Raw genomic sequence first — 23,477 nt, 5'->3', positions numbered from 1 at the left:
GCCCCCTGCGTTGGGAAGGATGGTCCAGTGGTTCAGGCAGCAGCTGGGATCTCAGACCTACGTTCAATTTGCTGCTCCACTGCAGACTCACCTTGGGAAAGTTGCATAAAGCTCGTTCTGCCTTAGTTTCTTCCACTGTAACATGGGGACAATAGCACTGCCCTGCCTGCCAGGGTGTAACAATAACTTAGTTAAAAGAGTGAAATGTGCAGACACTATGATAAGAGGGGCCTATTAGTACCTAAAATAGACGTACAAAGCGGTTTTATTAATATCTTTAGTATTATTCTCCACTCCATTCTTCCCTACCATTTCCTCACAAACACCTTATTTAACCTAATCTTCTCTCCCCACCCCTCTCTATGAGGCTATCACCCATTCCTCAGGCATTTGCAGTCTCCCATTATGGCTTGGCTCAGAGGCTAGGACACGCTTTGAAATATATATATAAAAATATATTCTCACTAGCTGAGAGCTCTTTGGGGCAGGGACTGTCTCTCACTATGGCTGTTGGAGCCTCCTGGGGTTACTCTAATACCATTCCACTTCCTCAAGCCAGCTCCTGCATGACTGGATCGGGCCCCTGCACGGATTGAAGTGAATCCGTAAACCTCTACTGTTCAAGCTGAACAATGAGGTTGCAGCAGACACAAATGCTCTGGGCCTTGCTGGGGGTAGGAGATGAACTCATCTGGGGCTAAGGTTTTTTTCCTGAAAGAAAGAACAGCCAGGGCCCTCTGTTGGAAATTTTTATTTTGCTGGAAAAGCCGTGGTAAAAACTCCACAACAGATTCTAACAGATAAGCTTCTACGCAAGCACTAGCTGCTTTGGAAACACCTCAGCCACAGTCTAGTCTCAGAGGAGGTGGGTTTGAACTGGGATTCAGATCAACTCCCAAGACAACAACAACAAATAAATAAAGAGGAGACTTGGGATTCTCCATCCACAATGCTGAGAAGAGAAAGGAAATAATGACATGAACTCTATGAGCAAGTTACCTGGAAGACAGTGAATCCCCACCCCAACCCATGCAGAACCTGAGCCCAAACAGGGCCAATGTGGAGTTAGGGGAAGAAAGGAACTATGCTTGCAAGTGTGGGGAAGTGCTCAAGGACTGAAAAGTTAAGAAAAAAAAGATACAGTGGGTCACAACTTTACTGAAACACAAGAACCTCCATTAAAAATAAACACACTAGAGGCAGCCAATACCCGTCGCAGGCAGCGGGATGGTGGGGGAAGTAGGACAAACTTTCCCGTGTAATGGGAGCCCGAGGGTCCGCCCGAGAATATGCTACCTGAAAGAAAGCACAATACAGTTTCAAAGGCTTATGTCAGAAGTAGCCACGGTGGCAAAAAGCCCAGAGATCTCATGCCCACCCCAAGCCCTCGTACTGTCCACACACACAAGCCATGCTGGTTTAAAGCTAGCTTTAAACTGGTGCAAAGCCCTGGGTGGATGCTCCTATTCTGAAGTACTTTAAGTCATACCATAACCAAGTCCATAACCAATTTACACTGAAATGAAATAAGCCTGGTTTAAAGCCCACCCACTTGTCTTTCTTGCACTGGTTTCTGTCAACCAGTTTAAAAATCATGCCTTAAGTGAAAATTGGTGCAACTTTCTAGTGTAAATAGTGCTAAATCTCCACGGGCAGTAGCTCAACTTCACTGCAAGGTAGCTCAAAAACCAAAGGAGCAGCTTGCCTAACACGAGACATGAAGTGTGGTCCAGTTGATAGGGAACTAGACTGAGAAGGAGACCAGTTCTCTCTTCTCCTCTCTGGGTGAGGAGTAGTGGCTGGAGCAAGGAGGCGCCTACAGAACTCCTGTTTCTATTCCTGGCTCTGCCACTGAGCTGCTGACACACCTGGGCCAAGTCTTTTCTCCTCTCTGCACCTCTGGTCCCCCTCCCAACCTATTTAGACTGCAAGCTCTTCAGGGCAGGGACTCTCTTTGTCTGTGAAGAACTAAGAACAGTGGGGCTTTGATCTTAACTGGGGCTTCTACATGCCACCGTAACACTAGGCTGACTGGGCCAAATTACTAACGCTTTAGCTTTATAGACACCGACGAATCTCCACAACAGCCCCTGGGTGGTAAGATGACAATAGTAAAGTGACTCAGAGCTTGTTATGTAGAGACACTCTGGAAAGTGAAGATGAATTAACTAACGGTGTGAATTTTATGTGGATTAAACTGCATTAAGTCCTTGTGTGGATGTTCTTGTTCAGAATTAAAATAGACTTACTTTGGTTAGCTTACCTCACTTCCAAAGTTAATTAAACTAAACTGAACTGAGGCGACTGTAGTTCTGAATAAGAATGTCCACACAAGGATTTAATGCAGTTTAACTAACCCACTTTAAAAGCTAATTCACAATTTTCTCAACTGTCCCCGTGTAGATAAACCCTTAGTTTGCTGTAGCTTAACCCTCACTACAGCCAACTAAGGACTCTTCAATTCTGAATGAGAGTGTCCACATAGGGGTTTGATGTGCTTTTACTTCACACCTTCAGTTAATTAGTTTTAACTCCCCAAAGTGTTCCCCTGTAGACTAGACCTCAGAGTTAGAGACAAGATTAGAACTCGGGCCCGCCTGCCTCCCAGTGCTGCACTTCTTTCTCTAGTCTAGACCATACTGCCGCTGCCACAGGTTTCACCCGCAGAAGCCAATGGAGCTACGTCTGCTTCTGACGGTGCAGCACTTAGTGCAAATATTCAGCAGCGGGTACAAGTTAGCCCAAGATGACTTTGAAGTCCCTGGAGTTTCATTTTAATGCTAAATGAAGTCCGTTCTGTGCTCTCACTCTGGTTCCCATTCAGCAAAGCATGTGCTTACATCCATCCCCATTCAGCAAAGCACATGCTTAAGTTCCATTGACTCAAAGCATGAGCTCAGTTTTAAGCATGTGGTTCACTGTCTGGGCTTAACTAGGGCCACTAGCTACTATCACATATATTCTGCTGACAACAGGAGCCAAATGGCATTTTGGGAGGCCCTTTGCTCTTGCAATGACTTGGCAGCCAGAGTGCTGAGTAGAAGGTTATCAAACAGAATGAAGGAGTTAAAATTTTAGCTAATCACTGCTTTGGGGTTTCATTGCCTCCAAGTGTCACTCCCTCCACCGGCTACCACAGTCTTGGACAATGCCCAGTTTTGCACATCAAACACGTTCTGCACAGAGCTGGTGCATTAACAATCTGCCATTCACAGCCAAATTCCCACCACTCCACCTGTGGAATACTTGATGGGCTTTTACAAGACAGAGAGGTGAAGCTGGTATAAGAGCTCATGTCAGAGGCAAAATGTATGTGTGGATTCAGACACTCCATTGGTTGAACACAGTTGTCCACATTAATGTGAGTTGTTTTGCTCTGCTGTACTCAAGATTCTTTCAAGCTAAAACACAGCACGAACTATCTGCTCTGATCACTGCTAAAACCTGAGGGAACTGAATCAAAGGTATGTTTTTAGAAGGCTGCCACTCCCATATAACACAGGTGAGAGAATGTCACTCAGTTCCCCAACTTTGAGCCCAATACTTTGTGTTTGAGTAAAGCACTTTCCTGAAAGACAGCCAGCCTGGACTGGAGGCTTCATGAGATGGAAAATGCATCACTTCCCTTGGGAGTTTATTCCAATAGTTAATCAACCTCAGTGTGTAAAATTTGTGCCTTATTTCTAATTTGAGTATGTCTGGTTTTAACTCTCAGCCATTGGTTCTTGTTCTGACTGTCCCTGCTAGATGTAAAAGCCCATTAGTAGCCAGGATTTTCTCCACACGAAGACACTTATACACTGTAATCAAGTCACCTGTTGAACAGGACCTGGTTTGGGGAGACATAAGGGATGGGACTAGGATGACAGAAAAGGCAGCAGAAAGCTCCCAGAATTTTCTTTCCATTTGTGATTTCTGCCACTGCCTCCAAATTTAGGGGTAAAGAGTGAAGGTTAAAAGAAGCCAGGAGCATGGAAGGGGCAAGGGAGACAGGAGAAGATGAGCAGGGCTTGGGAAACAGACCCCCTAAAACCTGCAACCCCAAGCCAGGAGTTTGGAGCAGGGCAAAAGGTCAGGCCAGAGAGGCTGATTTATGAAGACATGGTCAGGATGGACAGCATAGCTATGCACCTGTGAGAAGAACCACCACCACCAGTGCGTCCATGGCTTTGGAAAGGCCCTGGACAACACCGAGTGTCAGCAGAGTATATGAAGGCTGTGGTGGCAATGGGGGCGAGAGATGATTCAGAGTTACACAAAGGAGAATTAGTCAGGAGTAATAGGATGGAGTTAAAGGAAATAGCAGGCAAAAAACTGAGGGATAATATCCCAAGAGAAGCAGGAATCCAGGTGTTTGAGTTACTTGGAACTGGACAAGACATAAACCCTGAGAACACTCCTGAGTTACAGTTGGTGCCAGGGTGAACTCGCTTCATATTTTAAAGCTTTGCTTTGCAACCACAAGGCCTAACAACTTAAGTAAGCAGTCTCTCACACAATCACATGACCGCTGGGGCTTTAACACCAACTATTGTGAGACTTGTTATACATTTGTGAGAGTCAGCAATACAGAGGTTCCTGCCCATGTGAAATGTACTTTTAAGATTAAAGTGACAGACTTTTTAAAAATTGGAGTTTACTCCTGTTGCATTTCACTGAAACAATGAAAACAGACTGGTTAACTAGACTTTGTTTAGTCTGTATCTACTGGCTCTCAGATGCTGCAAACAACGTAGGGAAAGATTTCTTTCATAAATCTTACTGGAATTTTAAAATAACAAACATCTCTACTGACCCTAGCATTTTACAGGTTTTCATGCCACAGGACCTCCTGTAGTCAGACCTAATCGGGCCTCCTGTACAACAGGCCAGAGAATTTCATCCTATCATGCCTGGATCATGTTCAATATATTGCAGTTGAGCTGAAGTGTGGCTTTTAGAAAAATTTATAACCCTGATTTAAAGATTTCAAGCAATGGAGAATTGCAAAGGCTTGTTTTAAAATTAAGAAGTGTTGGGGCTAAATCTGACTGACACTGTAGTTTCAAATGTTGTTCAGGGCCAGAAAAAAAGGGGGGGGTGTGTCCATTTCCCCTAAGTGCTATTTTATAAAGCCCTTAAACAGGAAGATCAAAATCTCTGCCAGTTTTAGAGTATGCTGAAAGGTTAGCAGCATTTCCACGGTAGAAATAAGTGTGCAAAAAATAATTCTATCCTCTTCTCAAGAATAAATTGCTGGGTGATTACAAGGCCTATAAAAACGGCACATAGACAACACTTCAAATCCAGCAAGGAGATATGGATCTTTGTCAGCTTTCCAACAGGGGAAGCAGTGACATATTCCTTACTGACCTAGAGCCATTCAAGACTGATAAATATAGCTTTACATCTGGAGTTGCTTTAAAGTCCAGATTTAGACCCTGCGCTAAAATAGCAAAGCAAGGTTGACACTGACCCCATACCAACTGTCTTGAGTGCATACTGCCTATCTCAAATCATCTTCATTCAAAAACAAGATGAATGGGTTAGGACAGGACAAAAGAGCTGGGGCAACTCAACACTGGCAATAGGGATTATTCTAAAAGACTCCATGCCCGTCCCATGTGAATGCACACTTGTTCTGGCTGCTTCACAATATAGGCAGTTCACTGAAGTGCAAGTACTCCATTAATGTGGTAAAGGTGTCAGGCTTTTACAAGCAACACTAACAATATGCTTTCACTGGGCTAATGTTGGTAGATCACAGACAGATGCTGGTGGAAACCCTGGTAAATCTTAACTGTGCATCAAGCCCAATTTATACTCCTGCAGCACATACGTCCTGCCACTCACAAAGCTCTCACCTCCGACTCAAAACGCAGAGTACCGCGCCCTGTCTGCGTATGACTCCCGCTCGAACCGCTGAACGTCGTAGAGGGAAGCCCGAGCGACCGACGAGACTGGAGACAGCTGACAACGTTCGTAAGCGTACGCCTCTCCGACGGTGGTGGCCGCGGTTGCCGTGCGACGCAGGGGGCTTCTATCCCGGGTGTAATAGGTGGAGGACGCGGCTGCCGCAGCAGCAGTTGCAGCTGCAGCGACTGCTGCCGCTGCTCCCGGGGTTGGCAGCAGCGCTCTATCGTAAGGGTCTAGGGTAGTAGTGAGGCGATTGGCCATGGCTGTGGTGGCGGCCATGGCTGTGGTGGCGGCCATGGCTGTGGTTTGTACTTGGGAGTATTGCGCATACTGCGAATACTGGGCCATTGTTTGCTCTGCATAGGCGTCGTATGCAGATGCCGTAGCATAGGGCCTCACGCGATATCTTTTGTAGTAGTCGACCATTGCTCCATACCCATCATCGTAATACATGGTCTCCCCATAGCCCGCAGGGTAGGGAGTGCGCACCGCTCCGTACTGCTCATTATAGGTTTCGGTAAAGTCAGGCACTTGCCCCGTGCGATCTACTGGACACTCTTTAGACCAGTGCCCTTCTTTCCCGCACCGATAGCAGCCGCTCTTGTCTCCCATCCCAGGTATCGTCCGAAGCCGACTGGTGGACAACTGCACGCGCATCCGCTTGCCTTTAAGAAACAGACGCAAGAATGGTTGCTATAATAAACTGACGCCACATGGAAAACCGCAAGATTTGCAGTGTGCAAGAACCAAGTAACTCAACCATCTCGTTCCCTCAGCAGCCAATCAAAACCTAGCCTTTCCACAACCTTCCGCAGCACTCACAATGGGAAGGAATCCCGATTGGCCGAGGTTAATGGTTTTACAGTAAGAATCATACCATGAATAAAAAGCAAACTTCTCCTGAAAAGTAACATTTGAGTGGCATTAAGGCCTGTTTCAGGAAGGTACTTAGGCTCTGATCCAGGTAGCTTCTTGACAGATGTGAACCTTTAGCCCTGTGAGGCTATTCATGTGCTTAAAGTTACATATTTCCCTAGTTCCTATCTTGATCCAGATTCAAGTCTGCTCCAAGACCAGACTATCAACTCCTTCCTCACACTGGTGAGCAGCTACATATCTATCTAGGGAACTATATGGCTCCTGTAGGGTCTGAGCGCTTCACAAGCATTAGCATCTTCACACCACCACTGTAAGGTACGAAAGTGGTGTCATCATTGTATAGGAACTGAGGCACAGGGTACATGAAGTGACTTTCCCAGGGTCACACGAGGAGTCTGTGGCTGAGCCAGAAACTGAACCCAAGGCTCCCAATTCCCAAGCCAGAGGCCTATTAGGCCATCCTTGCTACCCTGGGGAAATCACTGGGTCTTCTCTCACACGTAAGTGCTCCCCAAGGTGACTATGCAATTCATAGCCTGGCTCTAGACAATTCTTTATTCCAGTCTCTGCCTTCTGAGATAGGGAGGTAACTATAGGGGATATCAGGCTTAAGAGTGGGTTTCCAGACCCTTAAGTTAGCTTTCACACACTCTGGAGAGTACTCCTTCCCTTGCCCCCATAGAGTTTACAAGGCCAAGTGGCCTATTACTGTAACTCATGTTGTAGCTCACTCTCTCTAGGCCTGTATGCTACAGCTTTGGCTGTGCAGAACCTCAGTTCTATGCAATGCACTTTCAGTTAGTCAAGCCAATTGTCGCTTGTACGGAGCTTTTCTACTTGGAGAGGCTGCTCTCCTGAACCCTACCTAGCATCGTCAGGGTCCAACAAGAGGAAACCCATGCAACAGAGAAAACTGAACAATACTATTATCTCTACACTCAACTGGCCTAGTTCAGCAGCCAGACCCCACAAGCACAAAACTCAGATGAGTCAGCAGCTGCGTTCTGCACTCAGGAGGTTGGGATTTTCAATATGCTCAGTTCCTAGCTAAAGGAGAAGGCAGCTGGGAGTCTAATTCCTCCGGGCTCCTTTGAAAATCCCAGTCAACATGGCTAAACAATTGGGCTCAAAGTCCAACTTCTCCAAGAGGTAATATCAGATAGAGGGGTGGGGCAAAAGCCACCTGCTCAGCTCCCCCAAGGTGGATTGGAATAATGGCAGCCAAGGGCAGCATGCAGTGTTGGGACCAGCAAGTTGGATCAGAAGAAATAAAACCCTCTGAAAGCGAACAAGGATAGGGTAATCATGATAACACTACTTGCAACACAGTCCCAATGACTTTATGGGAGACTGGATTCAGAGTATGGGATACACAAGGCAAAGAGCATGACAGCAACTGGGGAAGGTCAAGAACCGCAGCCTGGTAGGCAGGAATGGATTCTGATCCAGGTGCAGTCGTATGCCATCTGGCCTCCCACCTAGCTTACAGCTCAGATCAGTTATTTGAAGACAAAGCTACTCTTACAGGTTAACTGAACTAAGAATTAAAAGCTCTCTCCTCTACTGCTCTACTGCTGAAGAACTCATAAGAGCTATATGTTCTCCTTTGAATTTTCAGTTGGGTTTTTTGTGCAGCAGTTAAATCTCAGTGTGGATTTCTGTCTGGATGGCCAGTCATATAACACCCAGAAAAAGCAGCATCTGGACACCCTGTGGCCACTTAAACATTGAGGAATGTAAAAAAAAAAAAAAAAGATTTTCCAAAAGAAACATTTTCCAGCAATTTTAAGAAGCTGAACTACCATCAGAGTGACAAGGAGGCACTATGGGTCTAGTGGGCAGACTGGCAATAAGGAAACCTGAGCTCTGTTCCCAGCTCTTCTACTGACTGGCTGTGTGACCCCAGGCAAGTCCCTTCCTCCTTTTCCACCTTTTGGCTATTCAGGGCAGACACTATGACTTGCAATGTTTGTACAATGTCTAGCAAAATATGGCCATGATCTGAATAGGGATCTCTATGTGCTACTGTAATACAAATAACTGTGGTGGTCTTTTTAATTTCTAAAGATAGAGTGTCGTAGGCTGAGCAGAGCTGGCCATCTAGCAGGGAAAGTGGGTCATATCATGAAATCATGGCTGATGAAAAGCTATCCATTTGGAGAAGACAATGTGAGAGTGTCACCAACACATCTCTGGCTCCTCAGAGACTGTTTTTCGGAAAGGGGACATCTATCTTCCTAATACCATACTGCCAAAATTAGCTTCTCGGATTAAGCGCATTTCTATCTGACAGAGAAAACAAGTATATTCTAATGCAGGGGTCGGCAACCTTTCAGAAGTGGTGTGCCGAGTCTTCTTTTATTCACTCTAATTTAAGGTTTCGTGTGCCAGTAATACATTTTAACGTTTTTAAAGGTCTCTTTCTATAAGTCTATAATATACAACTAAACTATTGTTGTATGTAAAGTAAATAAGGTTTTTAAAAACGTTTAAGAAGCTTCTTTTAAAATGAAATTAAAATGCAGAGGCCCCGGACCAGTGGCCAGGACCAAGGCAGTGAGAGTGCCACTGAAAATCAGCTCACGTGCCGCCTTCGGCACGCGTGCCATCGGTTGCCTACCCCTGTTCTAATGTGTAGAGCAGAGCCATCGAACAGTACCCAGCACAACCCCAATTGGGACCTTGGGCATTATCACAATATGAAGTTACTACTCATGGCATCTGTCCCACGAATCAATGGGCATGGGTATTGTTTAACAATGGAGCTTTCTATCTGTTACTTCACCTCATTTGTAAGTAACAGTATTCCTATTATTCAGAGGGAGAAACTAGCACAGAAAGGAGAAGGGACTTGCCCCAGGTCATGCAGCTGAGCTGGGAATAGAACCCAGGTGTCCTGTTTCACAGCACAGTATCCTAGTATGGGGCCACTCCAACAGCCCGAATGGATCTGCCCAAGAACTTGAATGAAAATGGTTCTGGTGGCCTGATATCCACCTCAGTATATACTGGCTGCTAGACTCTGGTGCCTCTAGAGAAGGGGTTCTCAATCTGGGGATAGCCAACAGGTTTCAGGGAGTCACAGCCATACTGCCATCCCACATTACTGACTGGGAGGGGGGTTCTGATCTGGAAGAGGTTGAGAACTACTCCTCCAGGACACTTGGAACAACACACTATAGTACCAATTGGACACTGACCACCTCTTTCAGGTAGCATGCTTGGTGCTAAGCTACAATACCTCTTACCAACAGACCAAGCCTCCAACATATTAAGCCTGAAAAGGTGATAAGATTTACTGCTTAAGTTCCTACAGGTGTACTTGCAGGGGGGTGAAGAGAATCGTGTAAGTGAGGAATTCACACACGAAAGTCTCTAATCGCTGCACCAGCAGAGGCTAAATACAGACATTCCAGGGGACACTTATGAAATTGCAGAGAGATTCAAACCTACCAAGCACAGATAAGTGCCCACCCTCTTCCTTTGCTCATGCAAGCGGGTGACGAAGTGGGATGCTGTTCTACCCAGTGGGTGCAAAAGGATTAACATGACTCCTGGAACAGTGGAGAAGACAGGAGGGGTGTGTGTGTGTCACCTTGCTCTCTGGGTAGAACAATAAGAGTCATTAAAGAATTGGCTGAAACTGACCCAAATCAGGAGGGCCCAGCAAGACAATGATTCCCCAACAACTGAAGAACCATCACCTAACAGCGGGAAACCCCTGCAGAGCAGCATGTGAACGGAGCTGGAGAACAAGATGCCAGGGAACTAGAATAAGGGCTGCCCTTTTGGAGCTCTAAATGGCTGCCCTGCGGGGAGGGAGAGGAATGGAATCCATTGCAGCTTGGCTGGCTCATCATGGCATTGGCTTGGCCAGGATGGACTATAGCTTAACTTCTGCCTCACTTTGCTGATCCAAGACTTTTCAGATTCTGTAGCCAGATGACTATCAGATGGTTACCTTGTTTTGAAAAGGCTGCCTGTGTCGCTGTGAATACTCTCAGAAAGCACTGTGCCCTGAAGGGTTACAGTACAAACCTCCTGTAGGAGTCAGGATTGGCTGGATTCACTGCAAGGAGGCGCAGAGAGAGAGAGAGAGCGCGCGCAGGTTTGCAGTGCCAAAAGCCTGGTCTCAGTCATGGAAGCCACAGGCTTGCCCCTGTGGAACTTTGAGGGTCCTGGCACATTAAAGGGGTCACTCCCAGGAAACTGGTAACAGGCTGGCACAGATCAGACCCTGTGACTCCAAGACAAAATGCAGGGGAGTTTTCTTCTAGTAAGTGGTGTTGAGAATCAGCACTATGGGCAATTCTGCTTTACGTGTTTATTGCTCTTTCGGTATTGCTAGGCACAAGCAGAGTCTGGCTCACCCCAAATCATGAAATGGTTTAGAAAGAACCATGCAATTTTAAATCTAATACATTTTGGGTTCCTTTTACCAGTCTTCTGGTTGGAGCCTTTAGGATTCAAATTGTGAAGCTTTTCTCTGTCACTAGGAGGGCTACAATGGGATGGGGGACCCTGGTCTTGGAATACACCCATAGGCTGGTAGGCTTGACAGCAGCAGGTATCCTTCTGCCTGAGCCTGCTGGCCTTGATATGGAATGCTCCCCCTCCTACAAGAACGTGGTGGTTCTGTCCCCCGCAGTCTGAACAATGCCACTTTGCCTGCTGACAGCCTGTGCTGATGGGTAGAAGCCCCTGAGCACTCCAATGGAGCTGCAGAAGATAGCCCTGGGTGAACAGCCGGCCAGGCCGGCTGTGGGCTGCAGCACTAGAAAGAAGGGCCAATTGCTTTGTGAAGTTACTGGCAGCTTGTTCGGGAAGTAGGCAGCCAGCTAGAGACTTTTAGCAGAAAAGAGGCAGGATACCACAGGCCATGTGGGGAAAGGAGGACAGCAAACAAAAACTCTCTCATAGAAATAATAGAAATGTAACACTCAAAACATTTACTCCAGTCCCCTGCACTGAAGCAGGACTAAGTATCATCTGGACCATCCCTGATAGGTGTGCCCCATATCTATTCTTAAAAACCTCCAATGATGGAAGTTCCACTATGTCCCTAGGTAATTTGTTCCAGTGCTTAACTACCCTGAAAATTAGGAAGTTTTTCCTAATGTCTACAAAGTAAATATCCCCTATTGCAATTAATAGCCATGGAAAGGCCTGAAGAAGCTGGAGGTAGATGAGCTGAGGATATGTGCCTCAAACAGTCTCTTAAAACACCAGGAGGGGTGTGTGAAGATACTTGTTTTTCACTGACACAAAAGCCAAGCTGTTTGATCACAGACAGAAGAAGCCATGCATGTACCCAGAAGGCCATGCAAATATCCCTTGACTCCATGGCACTTACTATGCCACAGGTGTCTCTTTCAGACCCATCTTCGATCAGCCCAATAAATCCAGACCAAATTATGCACCAAAGACATTCTACTCTGAAGCAAGAAAAAGCAAGCACCATCCTTTGTCAAGTCACAATGAGGGACAGTGCAAAATCAAGGAAAGTTACATATTTTCTGAATAAATCTATTCCTCCCACCACCACTCGCACTCCACAAATGCTACCCATTTACCAACCCCGCTCCACAAAATATTTCCTTGAGGAGCTTCAAGTTCTAATGAGAACTCCCTGATGTTCTGCACAGGGCCAGGTATGACAAGACCACCCTTTTGGAAAACTCACATTAAACTTGAAAATCCCCAAAAGCAGCTACTAGGAGGTGGCATTGAGAAGATGCTTCTGCTTTTTGAAGGACTTTGCATTTATTTTAAAAACTCACTTATAAACCCTCCCCTAACTACTATCTTACCTGAATTAGAACAACATCAGGTAGCACAAGCCAAGGACTCTGGCTGGGCTATAAACATCTTTACAAAACCCCAGAGGAAACATTTCTACTACATTTTAGTGGAAAGTGTGTTTGGATTTGACCATCATAGATTAAGGCCTGAAGGGACCATTCTGACCACCAAGCCTGACCTCCTGCCTAACACAGGCCAGAGAACTTCACCCAGTCATCCCTGCATCCAGCCCAGAGGTTCTGTTTGAGCTCTAGCGTAACTTTTAGAAAGACATCCAGTCTGGATTTAAAGACTTAAAATTCAAGGTCCAATAGTTTGCTCTTCCACCTCAAGAGCTTCTCCAGCATTTGAACTCAGAATCTCCGGTACGGTCCATAACAGCATAACTCTAGGCCAGTCATTCCTCTCAGAAGGGCCTGCTCCTGTCCCATTTAAGCCAATATTTTGGTCTTGATTTCAGTGATCAGGCCAGCATCTGTAGCACCAACACAGGCTGGTCCATGGGTTCTTGCAACAAGTTTTTTGGTGGCCTCAGGTCACCAACTCTCACTGGTGCCCACACTGACCCTTTTCCCCCTAAAATACGTAATTAACTTTAGGAAAAGCAATTAAATATGCACAGATACACATCCAAATCACTGTAATGTATATTTGTAGGGTTTTTTGGCAGACTCAACAACAAAAACAATGCTTCCTACCCCTTTGGCTCCCCCATCCAAGGCTTAGTGGGTCCTGGGGCTTGCTGTGAAAAGTGATATTTGTTAATATCACAGCACACTCAGTATCATTTTTCATAGCCTCCCAGGTAGCTAAGTGATATTAACAAACATACAAGTATTACTTTTCAGATAGCTAGTAAATAAGCTGTGAAAAATGGTATTTACATGTTTGTTAATATCACTTTTCTCAGCAAGCCCCAGGACTCATTAAGCCCTGGATGGAGGGTGGGGGGGAAAAAGGGAGAGGCAGCAGGGACCAGAGGCAATGATGGGATGGATGTGGGGCCGAGGCCCCAAGGCTGTGGGGTGGGGGGAATGGATGTGAGGCCAGTAAGGCAGCAGGGTCCTCGGGGGGGGGGGGGGGGGGGGGAAATGGAAACAGGGTTCTGGGAGGCAGTGGGGGCCACGGGCGATGGGAGTGGGTGATGAGCCCCACTGTTCTGAGGCCAGAGCCAGGACCTGGTGTCTTCTGCCATGCGGCCAGGGCTGGGGCTCAGTGCCCAAGGCCAGAACTCAGAGCCGGGGGGACAGGAACTGAATGGCTGGAGCCAAGGATTGGAGCCTGCTGCCATGCAGCCGGAGCTATGGGTCAGTGCCCATGGTTAGTGCCTGCTGCCGCATGGCCAGAGCCCAGAGCTGGGTGCCAGAACCCAGGAATGCATGGCTGGAGCCAGGAGTCAGCGCCCGCCACTGCGTGGCTGGAGCCAGCGCTCGCTGCTGTGCAGCCAGGGGTCTGCAGCCAGGGCCTTCTCCCACCACTGTGTGGCTTGAGTCTGGAAATAGAGCTGTGGGTCAGCACCTGGTGACGTGCAGCTGGGGCAGGGGATCAGCACCAGGGGCTAGGGCTGCATGGCTGGAGCCCAGGGCCAGCGCCTGCCACCGCACGGCCAGAACTGGGGTTGAGAGGCCGACAGAAGCTCCATGTCCGGAGCCAGGAGCCAGTGCCTGCTTCCACGCAGCTGGAACCAGGGGCTGGAGGCTGAAGCCAGAGCCAGGGGAGCGAGGGGCTTCGGTATCCGCTGCCCTGCGGTTGGAGCCCAGGGCCGCATAGCCAGGGTCCTGAAGTTCCGCCACTGCAGCCTGCCACACAAACCTCTTCCTCCCCAAGGTGGGTCAAGAACTCACCTTGCTCCTGCAGCGTTGTACCCCACCTCTCTCCAGAAGCGGTGCAGGGCCAGGAGCAACAAGGAGGGAGGGGGAGGTGCTGATGCTTTGCCCCCGCCCATCAGTAGCTTAGCTAGTGGCAGAGCAGTGCAGCGGCCGCTCTCCCACTGAGCACAAGTGGTGCTTTTAAAATTTCTTGACACCTTTTTAATTTTTACTCACTCGGCAGTGCTCCGAGTCTTCAGCAGCACTTTGGCGGCAGGCCCTTCACTAGCTCCGAGTGTCTTCGGTGGCACTGAAGGACCCGCCGCCAAAATGCCGCCGAAGACCCGCGGAGCGAGTGAAGGTTCCACCGCCGAGGTGCCGCTGAAGACCCAGAGCGCTGCCCCCTCAGTAAAAAGCGCCACTGGGTGAGTAAAAGCGCCGCAGCAGGTGGCACCTTTTATTGAGACCGCTCCCTGTTCCCTCCACCTTGCTACGCCACTGCCCCCCATTACCACCCAGGAAGCTGTCATGGACACACAAAAAGCCCCTGGTGGCCGCATTTGATAAACATTGGGCTAGTCTATTTTCATTGTCCAAAAGCAAACAGAATGAATACTGGTAGTAAAGGGGATTGATGCGCCTTGAATCTTACTAACCATGGGATTGCTGGGCACAAGGGGAGTAAATACAACCTTGAAATGTGTTTTTTAACCCTATGGTTCCACATGGAGGTGCTGATTCCACCAGTAAGAGAAGCAGGACAATGTCGGAGCTCGTTTCCATGTGTTGAGGCAGTTACATTTCACATACGCACACGTTTAATGTGAGGGAAAATGGACAACTCATGGAGAAAGGTGAGATTTTCTGGTAATAATTCAATTAGCAAGACTGAGGATCAAGAAAGACAATCCCCTCACCCCCAGCAAATCACTTCCATCTTTCTCCTCTTGTCCTCAAAGGTTAGATTTGGTCCCACTTCCCTTGCAGCCCAAACTTCTTCAGTCCCACTGCACACACCTACAACTAAAACAGCTTTGTTGTAGCAATGCTGGAGCCAAGTTTCTCCAGTTGCTGGCCTCAGAAGAGCTGAGTGAGGTAAAGTTCAGAGCCTACCAGGGAAAGCAAGGACTGACACACACATACATACACACACACACAAAGCCTCCCCCTTCAGGAGAGAAGGATCCTGCTCAGCATGTTTGGCACTTCCCGTTTCCCTGGAACAGCTACAGGGATGGTAGGGAAGGCAGGTTCAGCTACTCACTTCCTCCAGGTTCCAGTGCCAGCGACCAAGCTGAGGAAGGGAAGACCCATAGGGTTCTGTACTATGCTGACTTCAGCTGGGGATGCTTTACAGGTTTATGATGGTGCACAGAAGAAACTCCCCATTCAAAACCCACAAAGCCACCCGCCTTGTCCTCCTTAAGACTATCCTCTGCTGCGATGCCTACAAGACATAAGAATGGTTAAGAGGCTGCCATGCTGGGGCAGCTGCTTATTTCACTGTTACCTTGTGTTTTCCACATCTCGGTACTGTATCCTCCTGCTATCTCTTGTCTTAGACTGTAAGCTTTTGGGGGCAGGGATTGTCTTGCTATGGATTTGCACAGCACCTAGCACAATGGGGCCAAAGCCTCCAAGAATGCTACAGCAATGCTCTGTAACTGAGCAGGAAAATTAAGGCCCCACATAATTGGATAATGCCACTTTATAAGATACATTAACTTCTCAGACAACACTGAGTCTGGCACTGCCACCTGGCCCAACATTTCCATCTTCTTTCAGCAATATGAGAAACACTAGACAGGAGGGAAACGGGGGGAGGGGGAGGGGGAGGGGTGAGACCATCCCAGAACAGAGGATGGAACAAGAGGCTGGGTGTCTCCCATCCGCTCCCCGCACCTCATAGGAGTATCCTATCCTCCCCCCCTGTGGATTTCTCATCCCCTCCCCCGCCAACCACACGGGGAGCTGGTACTACTGTGAAATCTAGGATGAGCAGCCTAAACATTCTACAAGATGTAAGCAACTCAGGGTAGAAGAAACAAATGCAAAGTCCTCTGAGGAATAATGGAGTTAGCTTGGTTGAACAGTGCACAGACTCAAACACAAGTCTTTTGTGGACTCTCTAATACACAATCTGGCTCGCACAGTTACCTTGTAACACTTAACGTCAGGAGTGAGAGCTCACATCTCGAGCAGACCCTCCCCATACCTTGGCGTCACACTCAGAGATACAGCCTTGACATCCTGCATTCCCACCTGACCTGCTCTTCTGGACAGAACCTGGTGCTACCTAGTCCTAGCGAAGGCTGCACTTGCCCTGGTTCATGTTTCACCTTGGAACTCTGTGTTGTCTAGGCCCCTGATGGCCTCCACCGCATCCTCAGCCCGCTCCATGTGCACAAAGGCATAGTCCTTCACTATGTCGCACTCGATCACTGGGCCATACTCTTCAAACTTGGCCCGCAGCTCCAGGTTAGTGCAGGTGGTGCTGATGTTGCCCACATGCAGCTTGGTGGAGGCCTTGCTCTTGTTCTTGCTGGCTTCCACGTTGATGCAGACACCATGCAGCTTGTGGTGATGCAGGTTACGGATGGCATCTTCGGCCGCTGTCTTGTCTTCAATGTGCACAAAGCCATAGTTTTTGATGATGTCACATTCCAGCACCTTCCCGTACTGCTCAAAGAGTGACCGGATCTCTTGCTCCGTTGCCTCCCGGGGCAGATTCCCAATGAAGAGTTTCACCATCTCAACAGAGCCTGTGGGTGGAATAGTTGACGATGAGGTACTAGCACAAGTAAGAGTTTGACTTAGTTTCAGTGTCCCTTGCCAAAAGACATCAGCTGGGGATAAGGCCACACAGTGCTGAAAGACTTGTTTTTAAAGGCAACAAGATTTAATTTGAGGAACAGAAGCCTCCTGCTTTCAAATATCAGCTCTCAAGTTATATTGCCAGACTTAAGAGGGCCACTTTTTATTCAGCTAGTTATTCTTTAATTGTAACTAAAGACAAAGTAATCTGCAGTCATTGAGTTGAGTATTCCCAGGACTCTAGCTCAGTTCTGGGAGGGGGTAAGGTCTAGTGGGTCAGGGGTCCAGTCATTTAAACGGGGTGGGGGTGGAAGGGAGGCTGGGTGTCAGGCCTCCTGAATTCTAGCCCAGATGGGGGGGGAGGGGGCGGGCTGTCTAGTGGTTAAAATGGACGAAAGGGGGCTGGGAGCCAGGACTCCGGGGTTCTTTCCCAATTCTGGGAGGGGGTGGTCTAGTGGGTCAGGGCAGGCCTGGGCGCCAGGACCCCTGGGTTCTATCCCAGCTCTAGGGGGGGGACAGAATCTAGTGGGTCAGTGGGGGGAGGCTGGGCGCCAGGACCCCTGGGTTCTATCCCTGCCCAGTCCCGTTTGCAGGGGGAAAGTGGGGGACTGAGACCCGACTCTCTCACCACCACCAACAGCTCTTCCTCAGGCCACGGTTTTGTCTCGATGACGATAACAAAATGGCGGAGCCTCGTACCCGCCCCGCCATTGACCCCGTCTGCCCCCACCCCATTCTCCCAACGCCACGCTCCTATTGGTTTCCGGTCACTATCAGCGAGCTGTTATTGGACAAGTAGAAGTTTACGTCACAACAATGCGTTGTGGGGACGACCGGTCGTCTGTATGGCGGGCATCCCAGCCAATGGCGTTCCGATAGGGGTGGGTTCCGGTCACATGAGGGGAGTGCAGCCAATCAGAGTCGGCGGGGAAGGGCGGGATCTCTTTGCGTCGTGCTAGCTCTGGGGTCTGGGCCGCTGCGAGACTGGAAGATTTTGGTTGCGGTTGCCGACGGGGCACAGCGGCTTCGTGCTACCCGCGCGCGGGCTCCGCTCCCTGCTCGGCTAGTGGTCCCTGCCCCCTTCCCGGGCGCCTCCTGCTCCTCTTTTCTGGGGGTGGGGGAGGTGCCCGCTGGCGGCATCAATACCCCAGGCGGTGTGTAGACGGGGATCTCCCGACACGCCCAGCTCGCACCACACCCCTGCTGGGGGTAGGGCTCTTGCCTGAGGGGCTCCCTGGCAACCGGGCTGCGCTACCTGTGCTGCCACCAGCCCTTCTCCCGCCCTGGGGACATGGGGGTGGATCTCATCTCTCTCCCTTAGCTACGCTAGGGGTTGGGGGCCCCGGGGCCCGCTAGGCGTGGGGTGGCTCCTGCCCCCTGGGGCCCGCTAGGAGTGGGGTGGCTCCTGCCCCCCGGGGCCCGCGAGGCGTAGGAAAGATGTCAGAGGCAGTGCTGCTGCTGCGGCGGGTGCGGGAACGCAGCAGTGAGGGGGCCACGGGGGCCCGGAGGAAGCGGAGCAGGCGGCGCCGTTTCTACCCTGAGCATCGGGTGTACCGGGCCCGCAGCTCCTTCCTGGACCTCAGCGAGGAGCAGGTGTTGCGGCGCTATCGTCTGGACAAGGCAGCTATTGCGGGGCTCTGCAGCGAGCTGGGCTCTGACCTCGAGAGCTTGACAGGTCGCAGCCATGCCCTGCCGGTGGCTGTCAAGGTGACCTCAGCCCTCACCTTCCTGGCTTCAGGCTCCTTCCAGACAGCCACACGGGACACTACAGGCATCAGCCAATCAGCCATGTCCAACTGCCTGGCCCAATTCCTGGAGGCACTGCAGCGCCGGGCTGCCCGCTACATTACCTTCCCAGTCCCTGTCCCCACGGCAGGGCATGCTGAGAGCCGCTTTCCTGGGGTGCTGGGCTTGCTAGGCAGCATGCATGTGGCGCTGCGGGCCCCCTCAGAAAATGAGCTTGCCTATCGCAATGCCCGCAACTACCATTCCATGAACATGCAGGTGGTGTGTGATTCTCATGGCACCATCATCAACGTGGTGGCCAAATACCCTGGCTCCTGCCCCAACGCCGCCGTGCTGGAGAACTCTGCCCTGGCTCGGCTGCTTGACGGAGCCCGGCTTGACGGGCTGTGGCTGCTGGGTGAGTCAGGACAGACAACGATGCTCTGGGGGGTGGGCAACCAGAGAGGCCTCTCCATTGTGGAGCAGCCCCCTGACCTTGTTCACCGAACATAGTGATCCCTCGCGCCCGGCATCTGGTGGGATGATATCTGTATCTCAGCATGACTGACCATATGTAAGAAGGATGGTCCAGGGAATAGGGTCCTGAGTTCAATTCACCACTCTGCCACTTACCTGCTGTGTGACCTTCAGCAAGTCACTTAATTCCACCCTGTGCCTATAAAAGGGACTTCTCTTCCTCACGGGGGTATGTGGGTAAAATGGTGAGGTGCTTGGACACTCCACTGGCAAGGTTCATCTAGAAAGATAAGAACTGTAACTACTCCCAGTGTGAATATGGAGCAGACTTAGACCCTGGTAAGTACTTAACACACAGATACCTTTCAGCCTATAAACAGTCCATTGACTGCAGTGGGACTAGTTACATGTTTAAGAATGTGCAAAGATGAAGATCTAAACTATGTGTGGTGTTTAACAGCGCATTATGGGGCTGGGGTGGGAGTGCTTTGCTTTCATTTCCCCCAAAGAAGGGTGGGAGCTCAGCTTCCAAAGACCTGGAGGAGTCTGTGCTAACATATTTCTTCTATCCTCCTTCTGTGCCTGCAGGAGACCGAAGTTACCCACTGAAAACATGGCTCATGACTCCAATTTTATTCCCATGTAGTCCGGGAGAGGAGAAGTACAATGCCATGCACCAGGAGGCCCTCTCGGTGCTCAAGCAGACATGCACCCTCTTGAAAATGCGTTTCCGCTGCCTGGATAAATCAAGTGGCTCCTTGCAGTACACCCCCCAGAAAGTCTGCCAGATCTTCCTGGCCTGCTGTATACTGCACAACATCGCCCTGAGCCGCAGGATGCCCTTAGACCTGGCAGAGGGGGAGGAGCTGGTGGAGGGGTCGGATGCTGACCCAGAGCTCCCAGTGCAAACCCCCTTTGTTCAGATCTCCAGTGAGGCCCGGGCAGTGAGAGCGCGAATTGTGCAACGTTTCAGAGAGAGCCTGACCTAGAGCAGCATCCTTGTCCTGCACCAGCTGCTTCTGAAACAGCTCTTGGTGGGGAAAAGGACCAGCATGCCAAGTTTTTCCCCTCAGCATCTGGTACAAACCATGCACTTCACCCTCTCTATAAGCAGCTGGAACGTATCTTATCCAGGAGCTGGTGGCATTCCCAACACTGACCTGTCCTAGGAAGAGCTGCCAGCAATTCCAGCTTCTGACACAGGATTTCACTGTGGGAACTGCATTTTGTTTAAAAACTTCTGACTAGTTTTTTTCCATAGAGTAGTGACTGAGAGGATGGTTCTATGGGCCCGGAAGAAGCTACCACCTTTATGCCCCAGAGCTGTTACTGGGTGTGGACTGACTGTTTCTGAAGCCAAACTGTACTTGACTCACACACATTGTTCTTTTAGTCTAGCTGCGGGTGAGATGAAAAAATTCGGCTGCCCACGGATTGCTGCTAGGCTGAAACTGGCAGCATGGAGTGAACTGAACCCCTACAATGAAAGGAGGGTAATGAATGGAAGTGGCCTTTATTGAGAGGCAGTGTTTCCGCCTATCCTGAGCAAAGCTCACAAGTTGCCTGTGTAGGTAGGGGTTCTAGTGGTAGTGACTCCTCCAGCCAGGGATGTAGTGAGGACAGATTAGTCTATGTTCTGAAAATGTCCAAGCCCCAGCTTGGAAAAGTGCATGCCTGCAGCCTACTGCACTATAAATTAAGGATCCCCTTCTCAATGTCACAGACCATCCTGCTTCTGCCTTGTAATTCTTGAGAGCCCTGGCTAATGCCTTCATTTCCAAGGTAGGGTGCTATATGCTGGCAGGAGGGAGGGGTTCTGGCTCTTAGATGGCACAGGCCTAACTTCACCCACTCTGCTCTGTTGGATGCCCCTTGTGCTCTGGTTCATGAAGCTGGGAATCCAAGCGGGAAGTGGTGAGCAGTGGGTTGGGGACTGGGCTCAGGGCCTGGTGCACATGATTGGGAGAATGGTCTCTGAGTGGAGGCATGGTGGCCTCCTGCTAGGGAGAGGCAGAGGCACAGGCATGATAACACCGGTCTTCAGCATTCTAAAGGTTAACTGTTCCTCACCCACTTTACAGTGCTAAAGTACTGATTGCCAAGAGATCAGTATGCCCATAGGATTGCCCTGACACTGCCCATGCCACTCTAGGGCAGCTTGTGGATGAAGGGGGTGCAGGCAATGGGAGACAGCTAGAGCTGGGAGCGATTAGAGTGACACTGGAGAGCGCAGAAGACGGTTGTGGACACATTGTTTCTCTGCCCCACTTAAGCTCTTCTGCTTTATTTCACCCCCAGGGGAGCAGAAACCAGATGTACTGCCAGGCCCAAGTCATGATGGCAACCAGAGTTCTCTTTCTCTCAAAATTGGCTACTTCGTTCTCCAGCTTAGCATGCAAAGCACCTGCTCTGTGCGATCCAGTCCCTGTTGCAGGTGATGCTCCCTGCAGCATAGAGGAGGAAACTATTTTTTGTGAGGGAAAAATAAAAAGTATTTTCTTATAGATGTTTGGGTTGTTCTTGTTAAAGGAGTGTCTGGAGGAGAGAGAGAGGGGAGGCCAGATTTTGCATTTTATGCCTGGCTCTGACAGTGAGTCACTGCACCCGCTTGCTTAATCTCTGCTTGCCCATTTGTAAAACTGACTGTCCTCAGAAACTGGATGCTCCATCCATCGTGCTGTATAAATGCAAACTTACTTTCTTGGTGGAGTTTGCACCTAGGCACATCCCACCTGCCCATCTACACCGCTCTATGCGGGCCTCATCCTTCCCTTGTGTATATATTATTTCCTCTGCCTGTCTCCATGTGGTTACTCTGTAGGAACATAACAGCTACAATATATTAGATGAGTGAATCCCTCTAGCTAAGTATCCTGTCTCTAATAGTGATTAGTACAAAAGGAAGGGCCAAGAAACCCTGCAGTGAGGGGATAATCTGTCCTGCTGAGCCATTCTCTCCTGACCTCAAGAGTTCATGGTTGATAAATGCCCCAATGCAGGACAGTTTGGATCCCTTCTGGAACTCGTGGAGATTCCCTTTAGCCATATACTGTCCAACCCCTTTATGAATGCTGCTAAGCTATTCGCCTTGATGATGTCTTGTGGCATTGAGTTCCACAGGCTAGGGTGTAGGAAAGGCCATTGGCTGGGCTGTATGGTGACCCATGTGTGTACCTGCAGCTCAGCTGAGCGCCCAAGCAGTTGGATAGCCAGGCCAGCAGCTGGAGCTTGCAGCCTGATCTGTAAATGTGAGGTGCTCCTATCAGCAGCTATGAGAAATAGGCAGTTATTAAGTGCTACCCACAGGTTTCTCTGGCTGTGGAGAGGAGACTGCTCCTACAGCTTTCTCTGCACTGTGGGATGTAGAAGTGGGTTTCTCTTACTAATGCGATATGAGAAGGCAACAAGGTGTCTCTGACACAAGGGAACACTGCAGCCCATCCCTGACCTTGTGAAGCCAGGGTCCCATCCAGCTCATTTATCCAGTGGGAATCTTCTCCAGCAAAGTCAGCTGTGGATGCTGTGTGCTGATTCTCTGCTACAGTGGATGCCTCACTGGGGCAAGGCTGCATGGCCTAGTGGATAAAGCAGTGGACTGGGACTTGGGAGGTCACTGGCCTGCTGGGTAACACTGGGCAAATCACTTCCTCTCTGCCTGTTTTCCCTTCTGTAAAAAGGGGATAATACTGACTTTTGCAAAGTGCACTGAGCTCTACAGATGAATAGTACTGTGGGATTGCTGTCATTAAAGCTGAAGGGACGGTCTCTTAAGTTGGACAAATTCATTTCTGGGGCTGTAATTTTCCAGGCTCAATCTGTCGCTACAGGTGACTTTAATAGTTTGCATCTGATGTGGTTGTGCCATTTTGAATAGGGTATGGAGGGGTTAATAGATATTTTCCATAATAAAATATTCTTGCTCCTTATGTTGGAAAAGTCCCCTTCAGCTGACACTGGGCAGGTGACATGGGGTCTGGGAAGAACCCTCACTGCAGAGCATGATCTTGTGGCGGAGGACACTGGGTTAGAGTGACTTCCAAGTATTCAGGCAGTCTGGTTTTGGCTGCCTGTGAGGGT

At 49.4% G+C, this 23,477-nt stretch overlaps 2 protein-coding genes across 5 annotated transcripts in view; one reads left to right on the top strand and one right to left on the bottom strand.

The window, feature by feature from the left end:
- The window catches only part of LOC120369054 (coiled-coil domain-containing protein 87-like), a 40,172-nt gene that overhangs the window by 12,591 nt on the left and 4,104 nt on the right, over nucleotides 1-23,477 (bottom strand). Inside the window, exons 2-3 of the mRNA XM_039481944.1 lie at nucleotides 18,006-18,182; nucleotides 16,724-17,175 (exon numbers count right to left, since the gene is read on the bottom strand). Coding sequence (XP_039337878.1) covers nucleotides 16,724-17,175; nucleotides 18,006-18,182 — 629 coding nt within the window. The remainder of the gene's footprint in view (nucleotides 1-16,723; nucleotides 17,176-18,005; nucleotides 18,183-23,477) is intronic.
- LOC120409114 (putative nuclease HARBI1) lies at nucleotides 18,085-22,537 on the top strand. 4 transcript variants are annotated; one of them, XM_039546573.1, is made up of 4 exons: nucleotides 18,085-18,554; nucleotides 18,590-19,341; nucleotides 19,989-20,239; nucleotides 20,312-22,537. In XM_039546573.1, exons 2-4 carry the CDS (start codon nucleotides 18,636-18,638, stop codon nucleotides 20,387-20,389), a joined length of 1,035 nt encoding a protein of 344 aa, XP_039402507.1. In that variant the 5' UTR covers nucleotides 18,085-18,554; nucleotides 18,590-18,635; the 3' UTR covers nucleotides 20,390-22,537. The 4 variants fall into 4 exon arrangements, 2 of the variants coding, with proteins under 2 accessions (XP_039402507.1, XP_039402506.1); XR_005601130.1 differs by having other exon boundaries at nucleotides 18,102-18,554; nucleotides 19,989-20,893; nucleotides 21,699-22,537; XR_005601129.1 differs by having other exon boundaries at nucleotides 18,102-18,554; nucleotides 19,989-21,182; nucleotides 21,699-22,537.

Source organism: Mauremys reevesii, linkage group 7, assembly GCF_016161935.1.
Source record: "Mauremys reevesii isolate NIE-2019 linkage group 7, ASM1616193v1, whole genome shotgun sequence".
Taxonomy (NCBI): domain Eukaryota; kingdom Metazoa; phylum Chordata; order Testudines; family Geoemydidae; genus Mauremys; species Mauremys reevesii.
This window is presented reverse-complemented; position numbering and strand designations above follow the sequence as displayed.

What these genes read in the sequence shown, in the direction of transcription:
- LOC120409114 (XM_039546572.1), top strand. Translation starts at nt 18,636, where the DNA reads ATGTCAGAGGCAGTGCTGCTGCTGCGGCGGGTGCGGGAACGCAGCAGT. An exon ending in TGACGGGCTGTGGCTGCTGG is followed by an intron (nt 19,342 to 19,988) that starts GTGAGTCAGGAC and finishes CTGTGCCTGCAG; the next exon opens with GAGACCGAAGTTACCCACTG.